We start from the raw sequence: 23634 nt of genomic DNA on the forward strand, positions 1-23634 counted from the left end.
TGGCACAATCACTCCATACAATCTCCTGTTAGCATCCATTCCCAAATGTCTATTTCTCATTACACTTTTTAATCCACCAAGGCATTTACTCACTTCTCTCAATCTACATTCTACCTCCACCTCCAGTCCACCCTTTCCTGCTACATTCACACCCAAGTATCTAAAACTATCCACTCCTCCAGTCGCGCTCCCTTAATGCTCACTTCCAGTCTGCTGCCACTTTCATCCCTTGTACATCTCATCACCTTACATTTACCCACATTTATCTTTAACTTCTTTCACACACTCTCCCAAACTCTGTCACCAACTTCTTCAATCCTTACTCTGATCCTGCTACAAGTGCAGTATCGTCTGCAAACAACAGCTGGCTCACCTCCAACTTTTTTCCATTTTCTTTAACCATCTCCAATGCCTGACTCACCACCCTTGCATTTACCTCTCGCACCACCCCATCCATGTATAAGTTGAACAGCCAGGGCGACATAACACATCCCTGACGAAGTCCCACCTTTACTTCGAACCACTCACTCTCTCCATTTCTAATCCTGACACATGCTCTACTACTCTTGCGAAAACTCTTGACAGCTCCTAAAAGCTTTCCTCCTATCCTGTATATCTGCAAAACCTCCCACAGTACCTTCCTGTCTACCCTGTCATAAGCCTTTTCCAGATCTGTAAAAGCCAAAAAAAAACATCCTTACTTTTTCCTATAGCTTTCTCACATATCTGTCTTACCACAAAAATCTGATCTACGTAACCTCTACCTGTCCTAAATCCACACACTTCCTTGCCAATCCCTCTGTTCCTCTCCTAATCCTCTCAATCAAGATCCTCCCATAAGCCTTCCATACTACACTCACACTTGTCCCCTTTTCCATTGTAGAGTGGAACTATACAGGCACTCCTCCAGTCCTCCGGCACTCTACCGTTTCTCCAATAAACATTAAATAACCTCACTAGCCAGTCCACCATCACTGTACCTCCATTTTTTAGACATTCTGCATGGCATCCATCCAGACCAGGTGCCTTACCTGCTCTCATCATCTTAACAACTGCCTTCACTTCATCCTTCCTTATTTCTCCTCCATTTTCCTCACTCATCATGGTAATTTTCTTTGCACTTCCCACTACAACTATCTCTCCTTCTCTATCCTCCTTCAACTTTAGAAACTCCCTAAAATACTCTGCCCATCTTCCTCTTACTGCCTTCTCTTCCATTATCATCTCCCCAAGTGCACCTTTTAGCTTTTCTTCTCTACTTGATTCACCTCCTCTTCCTCTCTTCCTCTCTTTATTCTTTTTATTACTTTCAAAATTTTCTGTCATACTCTTACCCATTTTACATCTGTTCTCCTCTTTGCCTCCTTTACCTTGTACTTTACTTCTCTTCTCTTTTCTTTGTACCTCTCATACAACTCCCTCGTCCTATTTTGTAACCAATCTGTGAAAGCTTGCTTCTTCTCTTCTACAACCTTCTTTGTTTTCTCATCCCACCATTCACTACCCTTCCTTCTATTTTTAAGTAATCAGCACTATATTTTACAAAGATTACTCCATTTCAGTCACTCGAGATTCACAACTCCCTTTCCTATTGTAAACACAATTAGTGCTGTTCCAACATTTTCTAGCAACAAAGCACTGCTTAGCAACTGTGGAGCTCTTTCCAGACATCTGACTGTGACCGCTGCATGTGTGTGTATGGATGACGCTGTGATACATGGAAATGGGTGGGAAATGAGGGGGGTGAGAGAGTATGTGTGAAAAAATTTTGATGCAGCCTGAATGGATTTCTCTCCATTTTTTTTTTTTTTCTGCATGAGGGGACAGAAAGGGGGATGGGTAGTGAATTGAATGATGGATGTGCTGTGTCTTGCTGCATTGCTTCTGACCCAGAGCAGTGGGTGAGATGCAGGGATGACCTTTCATCCTGGAGGAGTCAAGAAATGAGGGATGGGTGGTGAATGGGAATGGAGTATGTGGGGATGAAATGGGTGGGAGTGGATTTATGTCTTTGACTTTGGCTACTTCCCTTATAAGGGGGAAAAAATTCTTGGTATATGTATATATTTCAGGTCTATCCATTTTAGGGCTGTTTCAGCTTGTATTCTTAGATTTTCCATAGCAATTCTTTATACCTTTTAAATTCCCCATTTCTTTGGGAATGTTGAGAATAGGGTATTGATTTGTGATTAGGTTACAGATGCGGATAGCCCGGAGAGGACTGGAAATGTTGACTGTTGGTGGAATGATGGTCTACTCCACTTGCTCTCTTAACCCCTTAGAGGATGAAGCAGTCATTCACCGTATTCTCGTTGAAGCCAGCGGTACATGTGAACTTGTCGATGTCACTGATAAATTGCCAGGACTGAAGGTAAAGGCAGGATTGTTTGGATTAAAGTTACTCTTTAGAAAAACAGTAAAAGAGCCTTTGGCATAAGATCAGGCTGGTCACTAGTCTTTTTTTCAGAATTATAAGGAGCAGGGGCTAGTAATATGTACCTGCATGATTGATTATGCAGGAAGCCCATTAACGCTCACTACCATATACATATATGGGATGCTTGCTGGTCAAAAGAGTATCACTATTTGGGTACAAGTTTGAGGTGAAGGTGATTTGAGGCTGCTTGAGTAGGCAAGGTAATAAGGGCATACTACATTAATTCTCTGCTTCACAAAGTTTTATATATAATATGAATGTGTGTGTGTGTGGAAGGCAGATGTGGAGGGAGTGAACATGAGGGGACGTCCTAGGATGAGGTGGATGGATGGGGTGAAGGGGGCTTTGGGGAAGAGGGGAATGTCTGTTGAGGAAGGACGGGAGAGGACAGAAGATGGGTGAATGGAGAATGGTTGTATATGGATGATGTGATTGCATGAGGTGGAATGGACGGGTGGATGGGGGATGAGGTAGTATGTGTGAGCAAAATTTGACGCAGCCCGCAGGGATTTCTCCCCGTTCTCTCATTTTATGCAATGGGGGGACGGAGAGGGGGGGTCGCCGATTTAATGAAGCGGCCTTGCTGTGTCTTGTGACACTGCTTCTGACCCAGGGCAGTGGACAGGCTGCAGGGGTGGCCCGTCGTTCGGGAGGTGCTGAGATGAGAGGGAGGGTGGAGGGGTGTGGAGTGTATTCAGGGATGGAATGGGTGGGAATGATTTTATGCCTTTTTCTTTTTGGCTACCCCCCTTGTGGGGGGGAGGGAGCCTTGGTATATGTGTATATATATATATATATATATATGTATATATATATATGTATATATGTATATATATATATACATATATATATATATATATACATATATATATACATATATATATACATATATATATACATATATATATACATATATATATACATATATATATATATATATATATATGTATATATATACATATATATATGTATATATATACATATATATTTATATATATATGACTTATTGACCCACTGTCGAAGAATGAGATAAGATGGACACAAAATCTGTATGTTTCGACCACTATCTGTGGTCCCCCCTCCACATAGTGTGGAGTATGGGAGTGTATATAGCTAAGAGGTGTACATTTGGGACTGGGAAAAGGTGGAACTCAGGTTATATGTCCCCTCTTAGCTATAAATACTCTCATACTCCACACTATGTATCATTCTGCTGAAGAGGACCACAGATAGTGGTCGAAATATACAGATTTTCTGTCCATCTTATCTCATTCTCTGACAGTGGGTCAATAAGTCTTAATTTACAAATGTGCTACTACATTGAACCTTCATATATGTATATATATATATATACATATATATGTATATATATATATATATATATATATATATATATATATATATATATATATATATATATATATATATGTATGTATATATATATATATATATATATATATATATATGTATATATATATATATATATATATGTATATATAAATATATATATATATATGTATATATATATATATATATATATATATATATATATATATATATATATATATATATATATATATATTTATGTACAAGGTCTGTCCAGAAAGTATCCATCCATTTACAGTTTCAAGAAATGCTTCTAATCTAGGACAATGGCACCCTACTCTCCTTCAAAATAGTCTCCTTCAGCCCTCACACTTCTCCCAGCATCCCTTCTATGTTTCAAAACATTTTGCAAAGTCCTCTTTTGGGATCTTCATGAGCTGGCTCATCACATTCTTCTTAATTTTGTCTGTGGACTGAAATCTCCTTCCTGGGTGATTTTAGCTTTGGGAAAACCCAGAAATCACAGGAGCTGGATCTGGGTTGTAGGGGGGGCTGAACACTGGGTGATGGAATATTTTGCCAAAAATCCCTGCCCAACACATGAAGAATGGGCAGGTGCATTATCATGATGAAGGATCCAGTCTCCACTAGTCCATTGCTGCAGCTGTTTTCTTCTCACTGCACCCCTCAAACGGTGAAGCACTTAGATGTAATACTCCTTCATTATTGCTTGGCCTTGAGGAGTGCACTTGTGGTGGACAACACCCTGATATTAAAAAAAAAAAATCAACATGACTTTGCTTCGACTTTGCTGTGCCTTTTTCGGATGTAGAGATGCAGGTGACATCTATTGACTAGACTGGGCTTTTGTTTCTAGGTCATAGCTGTAGACCCACAACTCATCTCTGGTTATTACTTGTTTTAGGAAATTTGAGTCATTTGTAGCAGCTTGAAGCATGTCCTGTGAATTTTTTAGCATGAAACTCCTCCTGGTCATGGGTCAGGAGATGTGGGACGAATTTTGCCGCCATGCATGTCATGCCAAGATCTGTAGGACCATGCTCATCTTCTAATTCTCTGGCTGTCAATTGCTGATTTTCATTGATTGCAGTCTTCACACATTCAACATTTTTGGGTGTTCTGCTTGTTGAAGGCCTACCAGAATGCAGATCACTTTCGAGAGATTCTCAGCCTTCTTTGAAGAGTTTGTACCACATCTTTATCTGTGTTTCGCATGTTGGATCATCCTGGAATGCCTTCCTAATAATTCAAATAGTTTCCACTGATGAATATTCAAGTTTGCAGCAAAACTTGACAGATTTGCTGATCTGCTCATTCAGTCATTGTCAATGCAACAGTCAAACAGTACACACCATCACTCAACTGTGGCTGTTAACTGAGTTGTCACATGGGACTATGGTTGCTCACACATACAGAGTAAGGTCTTCTGTCAGTGTCTGCCAACTTTTGTTAGGATTGCCAACCAATTCTGCAAATATTCATAATGGCTGGATACTTTCCAGACAGACATCATGTATTTACCTACTTGTATTTTATGGGATGAGAGCTGTGCTTGTAGTGACCCGTTTTCGTATCTCTCCGCATCCAGTATATTCTTAAAATCGTGTATAATTTTGGCATTCACTGTTTCTCCATTTAGTTTGTTCCAGACATCAATCACTCTATGTGGGAAGCTATTCTTTTTCAGGTCTCTTCTATAAGTGTCCTTTAGTTTTTTTTTCGTGTCCTTGTTTCTCTTCTGTCCCACTTTAACCCCTTCCATACGGTGCCGCACACGTAGGCGTCATGGACTTAGATCTCGGTGGCAGCAGCCAATGCCAGCCGTACGACGTGTCGTAATAATACTCGCATCATAAAATATAGTCACCGCTTATATCGATCGTTCTCTCTTCACCCGTGAATTTTGATAACCATAGAAAATGCGATTACAAAAGAATTAGAAAGAATGTCATTATGGAGGGGCGACTACAATAAATATAATAAAGACACCGATATGGCAGCCTCGCGAATACACTCGCTCCCCATGACGCCTACGTGTGCGGCACCGTATGGAAGGGGTTAATAAGTCATCTCTATCAAGAATTTCCATCCCTTTCATAATTCAGTAAATGGTCAATAAATCACCTCTTTCTCTTCTCTGTTCCAGTGATGACAGATGTAATTTCTCCAATCTTTGTTCGTATGTCAGATTTGACAGTGTAGGTGCCATCTTAGTCACTGCTCTTTGGATTCTTTTCAATTGTCTTCTGTTCTTCTTTGTGCTGGGTGCCCACAATGTTGCTGCATATTCTAGTTTTGGTCTTATCAATGTAACCACTATTTTTTTAACCATCTCCTCATCAGTGTAGTCAAAGGCCACTTTCATTGATCTTACTAAGTTAAAAGTCTCTCCAAATAATTTATTGACATGTTTATCAGGTATCAAGTCGCTTTAGATGATTACTCCCAGGTCCGTTTCTGAATTGACTTTTTTGACTTCTTTGTTTCCAATTTTATATTGACCCGATACTCTATTTTTGCTTTTTCCAAATTCTATTGTGCTACATTTCTTAATGTTGAAGTTCATCTCACATTTCTGATTCCATTCCCATATTTTGTCTAGGACTTCTTGTAGCGATCTACAATCTTCTTCTGTTTTTACTCTCTTGAGTAATTTGGCATTGTCAGCAAAGAAGTTCATGTAACAATTTACTCCCTCATCCATATGATTTATATATATGGCAAACATTAAAGGAGCCAATACAGAGCCTTGTGGGATGCCACTTTTCACATCTTCCCAGTTTGAATTATTGTCTCTAAGTACCACTCTCATTTTTCTTCCAATTAAGAAATCCTTCATCCATTCCAGCAGTTTACCTTGTATTCCTCCTATTATTTTAATTTTTCTTATTAATTTTTTATGTGGTACCTTATCTGCCTTCTGCAAATCTAAGAAGGTGCAATCTACCCAGCCATCTCTTTCTTGTATTATCTCAATTAATCTTGAGTAAAAGCAAATTAGGTTTGTGGTACACGATCTTCCACTTCTAAAGCCAAATTGTTTAGGGTTTACTATTTTCTTTTCTTCCAAGTGTTTGGTCCATTTTTTTCTGATGACTTTTTCACATATTTTTGCTACTGTGCTTGTAAGGAATAGCAGTCAGAAATTTGTAGGATCTTCCCTATTTCCTCCTTTGTATATTGGTATTATGTTTGCATCTTTCCAATCTTGCAGTACCTTTCCTTCTTTGAGGTCGAAGTCTATTATCTTGTATAGTTTGTCTGTCAGTTCATCTATACACTCTTTCAGTATCCAATTTGCAATTCCATCTGGTCCTTGTGATTTCCTGACATCTAGGTTTTTTATTTGATCTCTTATTTCTTTTTGTGTTACCTTTACTTCTTTCATTTTGGGTGATCTTTCTTGTTTTCTATCTTCCCAAAATTGTGAGCTCTCAATTGTAAAAACAGACCTGAAATGTCTGATCATGACTTCTGCCATTTCTGTGTCATCTATATATTCTTTATCTCCATGCAATTTCACTATTTCGTGTGTATGTATATATATATATATATATATATATATATACACTCACCCTTGATTTAGCAGACCTTGAATTTGCGGACTTTTGATTTACCGGACAAAAAAAGTGTGTCCGGTAGTAACAGTGAAAATCCGGACCAAGTCTGTAAAATGAAAATTTGTCCGATAGGTGTCCGGTATTAATAGTCAAATACCAGACAAAGTCCGTAAAATGAAAATTTGTCCGATGGGGATCCTGTACTGTGCATATGTAAATAGCAGCAACTAGATTTAAGGTAAGAAATGGTTCAATTTCTTCTTTATATGATATGTACATCATTATACATATGTACTGTAGCTTTTTATTACATATCTAATACATATGTGCACGCCAAATCCTAACGGACAATTTTCTACGTAACGGACCTTATGTCCAGTATCGGTAACAGATGGGCCCGATTTTCAAATAATGAACTTTTGCAAATAACGGACAAGGGTCTGCACACATTTGTCAGTTAAATCGAGGGTTAAGTGTGTATATATATAAATATTTATTTCTCCCCATCTTCTCCTTGTCTGCATGAGGAGATGGAGAGGGGGATCGCCAATATGAAGCACACTTGCTGTGAATATACTGTGTCTTATGACACTACTTCTGACCCAGGGCAGTGGACGAGATGCAGGGATGATCCGTCATCCAGATGGTGCCAAGAGGGTGGAATGGGGTGGAGTATGTTAGGGATGGAATAGGTAGGAGTGGTTTTTATGCCTTTGTTTTTTGGCTACCTCCCTTATAAGGGGGAAAAAAGCCTTTGGTATATGTATGTATATACTGGTATATATTGGGAAAAAGGGGAATGTCTGTTGAGGAAGAAAGGTAAAAGACAGGAGATAGTTGTGAGTGGAAAATGGTTGTGTGTGGATGATGCTGTGATGCATGGAAGGGAGTGGCTGGAGGATGGGGGTTGAGGGAGTACAGTCAAACCTTGCTGAACGAGTACCTTACATAATGAGTGATTTGCATAACAAGCAAATTACATATATATACCAAAGGCTTTCCTCCCCCTTACATGGGAGGTAGCCAAAAAACAAAGGCATAAAAACCATTCCCACCCATTCCATCCCCAATACACTCCATTCCCCTCCACCCTCTACCCTCCCTCTTGTCTTGGCACCTCCTAGATGACGGGTCATCCCTGCATATTGTCCACTGCTCTGGGTCAGAAGCAGTGTTGCAAGACAAGGAAATTAAAAAAAGAAATTTTTGACCCATTTAATGAGCAGTGTTTCATGATTCATATGCCCTGCACAAAGGTTCCTTTATGCCTAGCTAGTCATGAGGAGCATCTTCTTGTGATCCATGGCTAGCTTGTTCCCATCTGCTTCTTGGCCAATGTTGCCATTGCTTGAAATTTTCTACTAGATCTTGGATTTTTTACTTTGACCATGGAGCCTTGAATTTTTTTTCATAAAATCCAGTAAATCTTGTAGTTTTCAAGTAACTCATGTGATGAGTGCATGAAAAATATCCAGTATTACACCCGCTGCAAATTCATTTATAAAACCATGATCGTCTATTATTTTGGACTATTTTAACACACCCTTCTTCTATGGCATTTCCATAGTAAATGGCTTGTTTTTGAGTTATGCCTATTTTCTTTCTAGCCAGTCATATGTAACCATGTGTCCTGGGACTCTTTCTGCCAATCAACATTTACCCTGTGGGGCCGTGACTCCTGCCTTTAGTTTGAACACGGTGACTATAATGCTAGGTTATGTATATGTGGAATTGGGTAGGCTAGGTTAGGTTTGGTTTAGTTGGGTAGATTAAAATTAAACACTCATCTTTTTCTTCCCCACCGGAACCCCTGCCCCCAAAGAGTTTTAGAGTTGCCCACAATGTTATAAATCCCCGTTTCTATTTCCAAACTTAGAATATTTTACCGGTATAATTGTAGAGGTGGGTGGTGCATAACTCGAAAATGCAACATTTTCGACAAAAATATCATAGAAGAAAAGTGTCTTAGAATTGTCCAAAACAGTAGAAAACATGTTTTTATAGTAAAATTTTCTGCAGGTGCAATTCTGGATATTTTCCAACCATATTGTAATAATTGCATTGTGGTAACTAAGTGGATCATGAAACAAAATTGGAAACTAAACAAATGTTAATGTGGTGATTGATTAGTGATGAAATAATGTTTCATAGATTGGTTTGTTATATACATTCATTATGAAGCCAGTGATGGGAGCTGGTCATGTATTATATGTATAGGAAGTGACTATTCTGTTCATGTTACTGGGAAGCTCGTCTATCAGTCTGTGTTTAGCACTCATTCTGCCAGCATCTTAGTGTCATTTGTGATCATACATATTCCAAACTTGTGTTCAGACACATTATTTGTGATTTTTTTATTATTATTATTTTTTTGGAAAGGGAGTTGGGATATAGGATTGATGAAAGAGTATTAGGATGGTTTGGACACATGGAAAGAATGAGTGAAGAAAGATTAGTAAAAGAGGTGTGGAAGGCAGAGGTGGAAAGAGTGAATATGAGGGGGTGTCCTAGGATGAGATGGATGGATGGGGTAAAAGGGGCATTACAAAAGAGAGGAATGTCTGTTGAGGAAAGATGGGAGAGGACAGAAGATAGGGGTGAATGGAGAAGGATTTTGTATGGATGATGCTGTGATGCATGAGGGAGAGTGGGTGGGGGATGGGGGGTGAGTAAGTATGTATGAGAAATAATTTGACACAGCCCGAAGGGATTTCTCCCTGTCTTCTCCTTTTCTGCATGAGGGGACGGAGAGGGGTGGTCGCCGAACTAATGAAGCGGCCTTGCTGTAGATGTGCTGTGTCCTACAACACTGCTTCTGACCCAGGGCAGTGGACAGGATACAGGGATGACCTGTCATCCAGGTGCCAAGATGAGAGGGAGGGGAGTGGAATATGTAGGGGATGGAATAGGTGGGAGTGGTTTCTATGCCTTTTTCTTTTTGGCTACCCCCCGTGTAAGGGGGGAAAAAGCCTTTGGTATATGTATGTATGGTAGACTGGCTGGTGAGGTTATTTAATGTTTGCTGGAGAGAGGGTAGAGTGCCGAAGGACTGGAGGAGTGCCTGTATAGTTCTACTTTACAAGGGAAAAGGGGACAAGTGTGAATGTAGTAGTTTCAGAGGGATTAGCTTGTTAAGTGTAGTTGGGAAGGCGTATGGGAGGATCTTGATTGAGAGGATTAGGAGAGGAACAGAAGGAGTAATTGGTGAGGAACAGTGTGGATTTAGGACGGGTAGAGGTTGTGTAGATCAGATCTTTATGGTAAAACAAATATGTGAGAAAGCTATAGGAAAGGGTAAGGATGTTTTTTTGGCTTTTATGGATCTGGAAAAGGCATATGATAGGGTAGACAGAAAGGCACTGTGGGAAGTTATGCAGATATATGGGATAGGAGGAAAGCTAGGAGCTGTCAAGAGTTTTTATGAGAGTAGTAGAGCTTGTGTCAGGATTAGAAATGGAGAGAGTGAGTGGTTCGAGGTAAAGGTGGGACTTCGTCAAGGATGCATTATGTCGCCCTGGCTGTTCAACTTATACATGGATGGGGTAGTGCGAGAGGTAAATGCAAGGGTAGTGGGTCAGGGATTGGAGATGGTTAAAGAAAATGGAGAAAAGTGGGAGGTGAGCCAGCTGTTGTTTGCTGACGACACTGCGCTTGTGGCAGGATCGGAGGAGGGACTGAGGAAGTTGGTGACAGAGTTTGGGAGAGTATGTGATAGAAGAAAGCTAAAGATGAATGTGGGTAAAAATAAGGTGATGAGATGTACAAGGGGTGAAAGTGGCAGTAGACTGGAAGTGAGCATTAAGGGAGAGCGACTGGAAGAAGTGGATAGTTTTAGATACTTGGGTGCAAATGTGGCAGGGAAAGGTGGAGTGAAGGTGGAGGTAGAATGTAGATTGAGAGAAGTGAGTAAATGCCTTGGTGGATTGAAGAGTGTAATGAGGAATAGACATTTGGGAATGGATGCTAAGAGGAGACTGTATGAAGGAGTGATTGTGCCAATAGCACTGTATGGGGCAGAAACATGGAATATAAGAGAGAAGGAGTTTGAATGTGTTTGAGATGAGGTGTCTGAGAAGTATGATGGGTGTTACTAGGCTAGATAGAGTGAGAAATGAGGAGGTGAGGAGGAGAACGGGGGTGGAAAGGGTGTTGGGAGATAGGGTTGATGAAAGAGCATTAGGATGGTTTGGACACGTGGAAAGAATGAGTGAAGAAAGACTAGTAAAAGAGGTATGGAAGGCAGATGTGGAGGGACTGAACATGAGTGGATGTCCTAGGATGAGGTGGATGGATGGAGTAAAGGGGGCTTTGTGGAAGAGGGGAATGTCTGTTGAGGAAGGACGGGAGAGGACAGAAGACGGGTGAATGGAGAATGGTTGTATATGGATGATATTGTGATGCATGAGGTGGAATGGGTGGGGGGATGGGGGGTGAGGTAGTATGTGTGAGCAAAATTTGACGCAGCCCAAAGGGATTTCTCCCCGTCTTCTCCTTTTATGCATGGGGGGACGGAGAGGGGGGGTCGCCGATTTAATGAAGCGGCCTTGCTGTGGATGTGCTGTGTCTTGCGACACTGCTTCTGACCCAGGGCAGTGGACAAGGTGCAGGGATGACCCGTCATCCAGGAGGTGCTAAGATAAGAGGGAGGGTGGAGGGGTGTGGAGTGTATTCAGGGATGGAATGGATGGGAATGATTTTATGCCTTTTCCTTTTTGGCTACCTCCCTTGTAAGGGGGAAAAAGCCTTGGTATATGTATGTATGTATTATTTATTTATTTATTTTTTTTTATTTTTTTATTTTTGCAATGCTTAACCCTTGGAAGAATGTCCCTAAAGAAAAAACAGCAAGAAGACTGGGATAAGAGAAGACAAATCAGTGTAGAAGCCAAACATAAATCATGGAGAAGTGAGAATGAGGTGTGAGTGTGGCTGACCTGGCATGCACATACAATTGGAGTACATCAACAATTTGCGTTATCCTCAAGAATATGGGCAAGATTGAGGAGATAGGTGCTTCAAAGGGAGTGACAAGAATATCTGCAATGGCCACATATTCTTGACAATTTTGGAAGGTTGCTTCTCGTATAGATTGATGAGAAATAAATGCAAGGTGACACTATTAACAAGAGCATAATTTCTGAGAAGGCGAAAGTAATTTTCACCAATCTCGTTTAGAAAATGCCAGGAGCAGCAACAGACAAAGAAGAAGCGTTAAAGGCAAGTCGTGGGTGGTTTGAGAAGTTTAAAAAAAGAACTGGCATCCACAGCATTGTTAGGCATGGCGTAGTAGCAAGCTCTGACACAAAGGCAGCAGAGAACTTCGTCAGTGACTTTAGGGAGCTTGTGGATTCTGAGGGTTACCTGCCACAGCAAGTTATTGCGATGAGACAGGTCTTTTCTGGAAGATGCTAAAGTGAACCTGTATAACAGCAGAGGAGAAGGCATTGCCTGACCACAAGCCAGTGGAAGACTATCTCACACTGTAGTTTTGTGCCAATGCTCATTTATCATTCAGAAATCCATGAGCCTGAGCCTTCAAGAAGTGTAAAATCTAGAAGAGCATGCTAAGTGTGATGTGGAGGTCCAACAGCAAGGCTTGGGTAACATGTGACCTTTTTACTGATTGGATCAATGAGGTGTTTGGTCCTTCTGTGAAAAAATATTTGCTTGAGATGAATCTGCCACTTCATGTCTTGCTTGTTATGGACAACACTCCTGCCCATCTTCTAGGTCTAGAAAATGATCTTGATGAATTTCAATTCATCAAGATCCAGTGCCTCCCAACACCACTCCTTTACTCCAGCCCATGGACCAGTAGGTCATCTCAAACTTTAAGAAGCTCTACACTAAAGTGCTCTTTGAGTATTGTTTTGAGGTGACTAAGGGGACCAATCTCACTCACAGAGAGTTTAGGAAAGACCACTTCCACATAGTTGCATGCCTCAAAATGATCAACCAAGGCATGGGAGGGGGTCACCAAGAGAACCCTTATATTGGCTTGGAAGAAGCTTTGGTTGGACAGCGTTGTCGAATGTGACTTTGAGGGATTTGAGTCAGTGCTTGAGGAGCCTGTAGTTGATGAGATTGTGTCTTTGGCCAAGGCTGGAGGTGGATAACAACATTAACCCCTTCCATACGGTGCCGCACACGTAGGCGTCATGGGGAGCGAGTGTATTCGCGAGGCTGCCATATCGGCGTCTTGATTATATTTACTGTAGTCGCCCCTCCATAATGACATTCTTTCTAATTCTTTTGTAATCGCATTTTCTATGGTTATCAAAATTCACGGGTGAAGAGAGAACGATCGATATAAGCGGTGACTATATTTTATGATGCGAGTATTATTACGACACGTCGTACGGCTGGCATTGGCTGCTGCCACCGAGATCTAAGTCCATGACGCCTACGTGTGCGGCACCGTATGGAAGGGGTTAACAAGCTTCTGGAAGAGCATAGACAGGAGCTGACTACCGAAGAGCTTATGGAGTTGCCTTTCTCTTTCACAGCAAGAAGTTGTTGAGGAGATTTCATCTGGGGAAGAGGATGTAATAGTCTCAACAGAGCAACAACCATCCAGTGCAATAAGGGAGATCCTTAAAGCATGGGAAACTTTCATCGTACATTCAGAAGTATCACCTTAATAAGGGAGTGGCTATGTGCATTATTTTATAATAATTTTGTGTCACATTTTTGCCAAATTTTGAAGTGTTGGCAAAAACAGATGTCTAGACAACTTCATAGTTAAAAAGGCTTCTAAAGAAAGTGTCAATTGTGCCAATGTTTCTAAAATATTTCAAGCTAGTGAGTCAGTCGAGACTATTGTAGCAGCAAGTGAAGAGGAATCTGGATTATTGGAAGAATCTTCACCTTAACCACTTCCATATGGTGACGCCTACGTAGGCGTCATGAGGAGCAAGTGGGTACGCGATGATGCCGACATCGACGTCTTGATTACATTTATTGTAGTCGTACCTACGTAACCTCCATTCTATCTAAACTGGCTTCATCATATTTTCTATGGTTATCAAAATTCACGGGTGAAAGAGAACGACGATTGAGCACTGACTTTATTTTTTATAATGCGATTATTATGACGCAACATTGCACGTCGGGCAGCTAATGCTGCCAGACGTGCGATGTGCCCCGGAGTGAAGAGGTTAATAATCCTCCCTGTCTCCATCTCCCTTGCACTAGAAGCTACTTTTTTCCATAAATTGTAACAGTATTTGTATTTAGGTTATTTTATCTTACAAAAATAGGATGGGGATAGGACTAGGCATCCTTCTCCATGTAGCCCCACAGGGGACATACCTAAAAAAAGCAAAAGCATAAGAGGGTCTGGGAGTTTTCCAACCAGAACCCTAAGGTTTGGGTCTTTTAATGTGTGTGGATGTGGTACAGAGGAGAGTAAAAGGGAAGAGATAGGCAGTATATTTGTGAGAAGAAAGATGGATTTCTTGACATTGAGTGAAACTAAGTTGAAAGGGATTGGCGAGTTTGAGTTTGGGAGTGTAGTTGGGAGGGTGTCAGGAGTGAAGAGAGGACGAGAGAAGGGGTGGGTATACTAGTAAGTGAAGGGATAGGTAAATGTGTGGTGGAGTAGAAGAAGGTTTCTTCAAGGTTAATATGGATGAAGGTGAAACTGGGAAGGGAAATGTGGGTTTTTGTAAGTGTATATGGGCCTGGTAGTGAGAAGAGTGTAGAAGGGAGGGAGGCCTTTTACATTAATGCTAGGGTAGGAAAAGAACTAATAGACAAGAGTGGTTGGGAAGTGTAGAGTTCCATGAAAAATTCATAGTGGAGAGATGATGGTGATGTGTCCAGAGAGATGATGATAGCAAATATAGTATTTAGGAAGAAAGTCAAGGATAAGTACACATGGGAGAGGATGGTGGATGGAAGGGTGGTAGATAGAGTAATGGACTATATAGTGGTACAAACATACATACTTACATATACCAAAGGCATAGAAACTACTCCCACCCATTCCATCCCAATAACACTCCACCCCCTTCCACCCCCTTTCCTCCCTCTTGTCTTGGCACCTCCTGGGTGACGGGTCGTGCCTGCATCTTGTCCACTGCCCTGGGTCAGAAACAGTGTCGCAAGACACAGCACATCCACAGCAAGGCCACTTCAAATCGGCAACCCCCCTCTCCGTCCCCCTATGCAGAAAAGGAGAAGACAGGGAGAAATCCCTTTGGGCTGCATCAATTTTTTCTCACACATACTCCCTCTCCCCCCACCCCCCACCTATTCCATCTCATGCACCACAACATCATCCATACACAATCATTCTCCATTCACCCCTGTCTTTTGTCCTCTCCTGTCCTTCCTAAACAGACATTCCTCTCTACTCCAAAGCCCCTTTTACTCCATCCATCCATCTCGTCCTAGGTCGCCCTCTCATGTCTCCTTCCTCATCTGCCTTCCACACCTCTTTTTTACTAGCTTTCTTCACTCATTCTTTCCATGTGTCCAAATCATCCCAATACCCTTTCATCCACCCTATCTCCCAATTCCCTTTCCACCCCCATTCCCCTCCTCTATCTCCTCATTTTTCACTCTATCCAGCCTAGTAACCCCTATTATACTTCTCAGACACCTCATCTCAAACACATTCAAACTCCTTCTCTCTTCCTCTCTTATGTTCCATGTTTCTGCCCCATACAGTGCTGTTGGCACAATCACTCCTTCATATAACCTCTTCTTTGCATCCATTCCCAAATATCTATTCCTCATTACACTTTTTAATCCACCAAGTCATTTACTCGCTTCTTTCAATCTACATTTTACCTCCACCCCCACTCCCTTTCCTGCCACATTTGCACCCAAGTATCTAAAACTATCCACTTCCTTCAGTCTCTCTCCCTTAATGCTCACTTCCAGTCTGCTGTCACTTTCGTCCCTTGTACATCTCATCACCTTACTTTTACCCATATTTATCTTCAATTTCCTTTCACACACTTTCCCAAACTCTGTCACTAACTTCCTCAATCCCTCATCTGATCCTACTACAAGTACAGTGTTGTCCGCAAACAACAGCTGGCTTATCTCCCACTTTTCTCCATTTTCTTTAACCATCTCCAATCCCTAACCCACCACCCTTACATTTACCTCTTGCACCACCCCATCCATGTTTAAATTGAACAGCCAGGGTGACAACACATCCCTGATGAAGTCCCACCTTTACTTCAAACCACTCTCTCCATTTTTAATCCTGACACATGCTCTACCACTCTCGTAAAAACTCTTGATATAAGCCTTTTCCAAATCCATAAAAGCCCAAAACACATCCTTACCTTTTCCTACAGCTTTCTCACATATCTGTCTTACCACAAAAATCTGATCTACACAACCTCTACCTGTCCTAAAACCACACTGTCCTAAACCCTCTGTTCCTCTCCTAATCCTCTCAATCAAGACCCTCCCATAAATCTTCCCAACTACACATAACAAGATAATCCCCATGAAACTACTACACTCACAGTTGTCTCCTTTTCCTTTGTAGAGTGGAACTATACAGGCACTCCTCTAGTCTTCTGGTGCTCTACCCTCTCATAAACAAACATTAAATAACCTCACCAGCCAGTCCACCATCACTGTACCTCCTTTTTTCAGACATTCTGCATGACATCCATCCAGACCAGGTGCCTTACCTGCTCTCATCATCATAACAACTGTCTTCACTTCATCTTTCCTTATTTCTCCTCCATTTTCCTCACTCATCATGGTCATTTTCTTAGCATTTCCCACTGAAACTACCTTTCCCTTCCTATCCTCCTTCACATTTAGCAACTCCCTAAGATACTCTTCCCATCTTCCTCTTACTGCCTTCTCTTCCATTATCATCTCTCCATGTGCACCTTTTAGCTTTTTCTTCTCTACTTGATTTGCCCCCTCTTCATCTCTTTATTTCTTTCCAAATCATCTTTTCATTACTTTCAAAATTTTCTGTCATACTCTTACCCATTTCACATATGCTCGCCTCTTTGCCTCCTTTATCTTATGCTTTACTTCTCTTCTCTTTTCTTTGTACCTCTCATATGATTCCCTTGTTCTATTTTGTAACAAATCTGTGAAAGCTCGCTTCTTGTCTTCTACAACCTTCTTTAACTTCCTCATATATAGGTAACCAGGAGAATAGTAGGAAGAGTTAAGGATGTACATGTTCTAAAGGGAGAGAGTGGGGGAATATCAGATCATTTTTTGGTGGAAGGTAGAGAGTGGAGAAAGAGGAAAAGGATGAAAGGTAGGGAGGTGCTTAAAGTAAATTGCTTAAATGAGAAAGAAAAAGAGAAGGAGTATAAGAAGAAGCTGAGAACAGAGTGGGAGGGAGTGAAGGATAGAGTAGAACTATGAGTGGAGGAGGAATGGGGGTGTTTCTAGGAGGGAGTCACAAGGTGTGCAAAGATGGGCTGTGGAACAAGGAGGATGTGAGGAAATGGAAGAAAGAATAGTGTTGGGATAAGGAAGCAAAGGTTGTAGAAGATGTTAGTTAATGAATGGAATAAACTTCCTGCACAGGTAGTGCAATGTAGTTCAGTTCGAAGCAAGATGTTGTAATGATTATAATTTATTTTATATTATTTGTTTTTGTTTTGTTATCATTTGTCTGTTTGATTTTCATTTATTATTAGTTATATGTCAATTTGTTATTATTTACTATTTACCTGTTTGTTTATTATTTATCTTTGTTATTTACATTATTATAGTTTTTATTTATTATTTTATTATTATTATGATTTTTTTTTGCATCCAACCTAGATATGGACCAAAAGGTCTCCTGTCGGTATGCTCCGCCTTTGTAATCCTTTGTAATCCTTCACAGATTGGTTACAAAATAGGATGAGAGAATCATATGAGAGGTAGAAAAAAAGTTTCCCTGTTTTTGCTAAGATATTCTATGCTGTCGTTTGTGATCTGAATTTGATCTTAATTGGTCTGGTCTTATCTGTATTGTGTTTCCCTATTCTATATATTTCTTCAATTTCTTTCACTGTTTCTTGTTCATCCTCTTGAACTACTTCTAATATGTTGTTTACCTTTTCCTTCTCCTACTCTTGTGGTCCTAATTGGATTATATTTCTCTTCCATCCCTAATATAATTATACATTTCTTTTTGTCCGCTAAGTCACTATATTCTCCTTCTCTCTCATCACTTTAATGACTGTATCCTTAGTTCGTTCTTTCATCTGTTGTGTCACTATATCTCTAAATAATTTATTTTTGTTCTCTTGGACTTTTCTCCAACCCTGTGCTTCTTTTGCGATGGACTCTTTATTCTTCTTTAATTCCTCATTCTCATCTTTTACTTCTTTTAACTGTCTTTTTAATTCTTCTATTTCTTTAGTTAGGTTTTGGTTCTCCTTCTTTAGTTCTTTCAATTTATCACCTCCTTGCGTAATCTGTGTAAGCTGGCTGAACCTAAACTCCCAATGTTTGGTCATTTTCTTTAGTTTTTCCTCTAGACTTGCTAATCAGGGGAGATTGGCATCACCCCCCCTCATTAAATCCATGGAAATTATTATCTCCACTTTCTATATAGTTGCTCTTATCTGTATTTCTAAATTGAATGCTTTTACTGCTATTTTTTACTTTACCTGCATCGTCTGCAGCTCTCTTGTCGACATTTCTTCTGATGTCTGGGGGAGCCCGTTCGTCTCCTTCCTCATTTCCTTCCATTTCCTTCAGTAATCCCTCCCTTTCTCTTTTCTCTTCACCTTCCCACTACACCACGAGCTTTCCCCTTCCCTACCAATACAACAAAGGTACTGCCTCATCATTGAGATCCATGTAAATTGCACTTCTTTTCTGGAGTTCTAATCTTGATTGAGAAGATTAGAAGAACAGTGTGGGTTTAGGACAGGTAGGGTTGCTCATGGTAAGGCAGATATGAGAAAGCTTTAGGAAAAGATAAGGATGTTTTTTTGGGTCTTTATGGATTTGGAAAAGGCTTATGACAGGGTAGAAAAGAAGGCACTGTTGGAGGTTGCAGATATATGGGATAGGAGGAAAGCTGTTAAGAGCAGTCAAGAATTTTTACAATAGTAGAGCATGTATTATTAGAATTAGAAATGGAGAGAGTGGTTTGAGGTAAAAATAGGAATTAACCAGGGATGTATTATGTTGCCATGGCTGTTCAATATGTACATGGATGGGAAGGTAAATGCAAGGGTAATGGGTAGGGGACTGGAGATGGTTAACCTGTATGTCGCTGGGCGAATGGAGCCAAAATTGATTTTTTGTATTGTGTAAATCAACTCAGTGATGTAAAACCAACAAATCTTGCTTATTTTGATTCACCTTAGCCTAGAAGTGGAGAAACTGGGTCGATTTTGTCAAAGGATTACAAAGGCAGAGCATGCCGACAGGAGACCTTTTGGTCCATATCTAGGTCGGATGCAAAAAAAAATCATGATAATAAAATAATAAATAAAAACTATAATAATGTAAATAACAAATAAAATACATAAATAAATGCATAGGTATAGTTAAGTAATAAACAAACATGTAAATAGTAAATAATAATAAATTGACATATAACTAATAATAAATGAAAATCAAACAGACAAATGATAACAAAACAAAAACAAATAATATAAAATAAATTATAATCATTACAGCATCTTGCTTCGAACTGAACTACATTGCACTACCTGTGCAGGAAGTTTATTCCAAATGAAAATCAAACAGCTTAAAGCTTCGAACTGAACTACATTGCACTACCTGTGCAGGAAATTTATTCCATTCATTAACAACACAGTTGGCAAAGTTGTTTCTACCTACTTCCAAATTGAATCTATTTCCGGACAGTTTGAGACCATTGTTTCTTGTCTGATTCTCATTCAGTGTGAAAATTTTGTCACTTTTGATGTCAATTCCCTTTAGAATTTTAAAGACCTGTATCAAGTCACCTCTGAGTCGCTTTTTTAGGGAAAACAGATTCAAGATATGCATGCGAAAGTTTGGTAGAACATCCGTAGACTTTCTTTCGCTCCTCATGTGGGTTGAACAAGGTCATATTTTTTCGGGGAAGCCCATGATAGTCTGACATGGAAAACATGTTTATAAATAGTTTTTGTGGATTTTTTGGCAAATATTTATCACCTTGTTATGAGGTGAGGGAAAGGTAGTTGCAGTGGGAAGCGCTAAGAAAATGAGAGTGATGAATGAGAAAAATGGAGGAGAAATAGGGAAAGATGAAGTGAAAGCAGCTGTTAAGATGATGAGAGCAGGGAAGGCACCTGGGTTGGATGGATACCATGCAGAATGTCTGAAGAAAGGAGGTACAGTTATGGTGAACTGGCTGGTGAGGTTATTTAATGTTTGTTTAAGAGAGGGTAGAGTGCCAGAGGACTGGAGGAGTGCCTGTATAGTTCCACTTTACAAGGGAAAGGGGGACAAGTGTGAGTGTAGTAGTTTCAGAGGGATTAGCTTGTTGAGTGTAGTTGCGAAGGCTTATGGTAGGGTCTTGATTGAGAGGATTAGGAGAGGAATAGAGGGGATAATTGGTGAGGAACAGTGTGGATTTAGGACAGGTAGGGGATGTGTAGATCAGATTTTTGTGGTAAGACAGATATGTGAGAAAGCTATAGAAAAAGGTAAGGATGTTTTTTGGGCTTTTATGGATTTGGAAAAGGCTTATGACAGGGTAGACAGGAAGGCACTGTGGGAGGTACTGCAGATATATGGGATAGGAGGAAAGCTGTTAAGAGCAATCATGAGTTTTTACGATTTTAGGATTAGAAATGGAGAGAGTGAATGATTTGAGAGACTGGAAGAAGTGGATAGTTATAGATACTTGGGTGCAAATGTGGCAGGAATGGGAGGCATGAGAGCAGAGGTAGAATGTAGATTGAGAGAAGCAAGTAAATGCCTTAGTGGATTAAAAAGTGTAATGATAAATAGACATTTGGGAATGGATGCTAAGAGGAGGTTATATGAAGGAGTGATTGTGCCAACAGCACTGTACGGGGCAGAAACATGGAACATAAGAGAGGAAGAGAGAAGGAGTTTGAATGTGTTTGAGATGAAATGTCTGAGAAGTATGATAGGGGTTACTAGGCTAGATAGAGTGAGAAATGAGGAGGTGAGGAGGAGAACAGGGGTGGAAAGGGAGTTGGGAGATAGGGTTGATGAAAGAGTATTGGGATGGTTTGGACACATGGAAAGAATGAGTGAAGAAAGATTAGTAAAAGAGGTGTGGAAGGCAGAGGTGGAAGGAGTGAATATGAGGGGGCGTCCTAGGATGAGATGGATGGATGGGGTGAAAGGGGCATTACAAAAGAGAGGAATGTCTGTTAAGGAAGGACGGGAGAGGACAGAAGATAGGGGTGAATGGAGAAGGGTTGTGTATGGATGATGCTGTGATGCATGAGGGGGAGTGGGTGGGGGATGGGGGGTGAGGAAGTATGTATGAGAAAAAAATTGACGCAGCCCGAAGGGATTTCTCCCCGTCTTCTTGTTTTCTTAATAAGGGGACGGAGTGGGGGGGTCGCTGAATTTATGAAGGAGCCTTGCTGTGGATGTGCTGTGTCTTGCGACACTGCTTCTGACCCAGGGCAGTTGACAGGATGCAGGGATGACCCGTCATCCAGGAGGTGCCAAGATAAGAGGGAGGGAGGAGGGTGGAGGGGAGTGGAATATGTAGGGAATGGAATGGGTGGGAGTGGTTTCTATGCCTTTTTCTTTTTGGCTACCCCCCTGTGTAAGGGAAAAAACCCTTTGGTATATGGATGTACAACCACTCCTCGTTTAACGACGACAATTGGGACCAGCGCGCCGTCGTTAACCGAATTGGTTGTTAAGCGAAAGTGTATACATATACGTACATGTACTGTATGTACAATGTCCAGCAATACATGTATCTTTATTTTTGTGTATTTACTGTTTATTTACGGTGGTTATGTTCCCGAAATTACCGTATATGACCAAATCCGTGTATGCTGACATTCCATATTGAATACAGGGGTATTTTTTTAGTTTCGACCATGGGCGCAATATAGCAATAGAAAACTAATTATTAAATTTGTAAATTAAAATGTATCAACGTAATATGCAATTTTGTGGGCGGATATGAAAGTAAAAAATACCTTGCTACAAGAAAATGTGCTCATGAACGAAGTCGGTAGCATAGGATTGGGACGCCATCTTGTTGTCTGCCAACGTCTCTCACGACGACGACAACGAGGACGAGCCGGATGACATTTAATTTGCAGGTAATGATTTATCAAACACAGGTTAGGTTAGTTTAGTTTAGGTTAGACGAATTTATCATCCTTTCATTTCCTCGACATCGGCATCTATCATAACAAACATGGTGTACCATTCGTCCGACATGACTTCGTTACTTACGAAATTTGTTTTAGCACCTTTTTTTTATTTCTGCTCACAAAATTGCATATTACGTTGATACATTATAATTTACAAAATTAATAATTAATTTTCTATTGCTATATTGCGCCCTCGGTCGAAACTAAAAATTTACCACTACCGGTATACACTGTACCCCAGGTAGTTTTTGCAGCTTGCAGGATGGTAATGTAGACCTAAGCTTCAGAACACTTTACCTCACAGGTAATATCCACCGTACAAGTTCATTTATAACATCATACAAATTTGCCTCAGCCAACTTAATTATCGTACACAACGTCGTAACTTCGGGAGATTTACGTTAAACGAATGTCATAAAGCCCGTCGTTACTCTGAGTTGTCGTTAACCGAGTAGGTCGTTATACGAGGAGTACCTGTACGTACATGTACTGTATGTACAATGTCCAGCAATACATGTATCTTTATTTTCGTGTATTTTCCCTCTTTTATACAGTACAGGTAAACGTCGACTTACGATGGCATTAGGTTTCGATAGAGCCATCGTAAGACGATCTCATCGTAAGTCGATCCCCACTCTGTTCCGTGGTCATTGTACCTAGCCTACCTGTATATTAACCACCAGAGATACTGAATATAGCCTATTAAACATGTACAGTAGTTTATTTAATTATTTTTATCCTTTTTACCATATTCAAACACTATAATATGTATTTTCAGTACGGAACTTAAATCTCGCGGGCAGCACCCAATGCCAGCCGTACGACGTGACGTAATAATACTCGCATCATAAAATATAGTCACCGCTTATATTGATCGTTCTCTCTTTCACCCGCGAATTTTGAAAACCACAGAGAATGGGATTTTGGGCACATTTGAGAGAATGTAAAAACACAGGGGCGACTACAATAAATATAATCAAGACGCCGATATGGCACCGTCGCGAATCCACTTGCT

At 40.5% G+C, this 23634-nt stretch overlaps 1 protein-coding gene across 1 annotated transcript in view; it reads left to right on the top strand.

The window, feature by feature from the left end:
- The first annotated feature begins 2198 nt into the window (after nt 1–2198).
- Nsun2 (tRNA (cytosine(34)-C(5))-methyltransferase Nsun2) overlaps nt 2199–23634 on the top strand; it is a 61090-nt gene continuing 39654 nt past the window's right edge. Inside the window, exon 1 of the mRNA XM_076193129.1 lies at nt 2199–2371. Within this exon, the coding sequence (XP_076049244.1) occupies nt 2201–2371 (171 nt within the window). The 5' untranslated portion in view covers nt 2199–2200. The remainder of the gene's footprint in view (nt 2372–23634) is intronic.

Source organism: Oratosquilla oratoria, chromosome 11 (genome assembly GCF_046742065.1).
Source record: "Oratosquilla oratoria isolate Oo_2021 chromosome 11, ASM4674206v1, whole genome shotgun sequence".
Taxonomy (NCBI): domain Eukaryota; kingdom Metazoa; phylum Arthropoda; class Malacostraca; order Stomatopoda; family Squillidae; genus Oratosquilla; species Oratosquilla oratoria.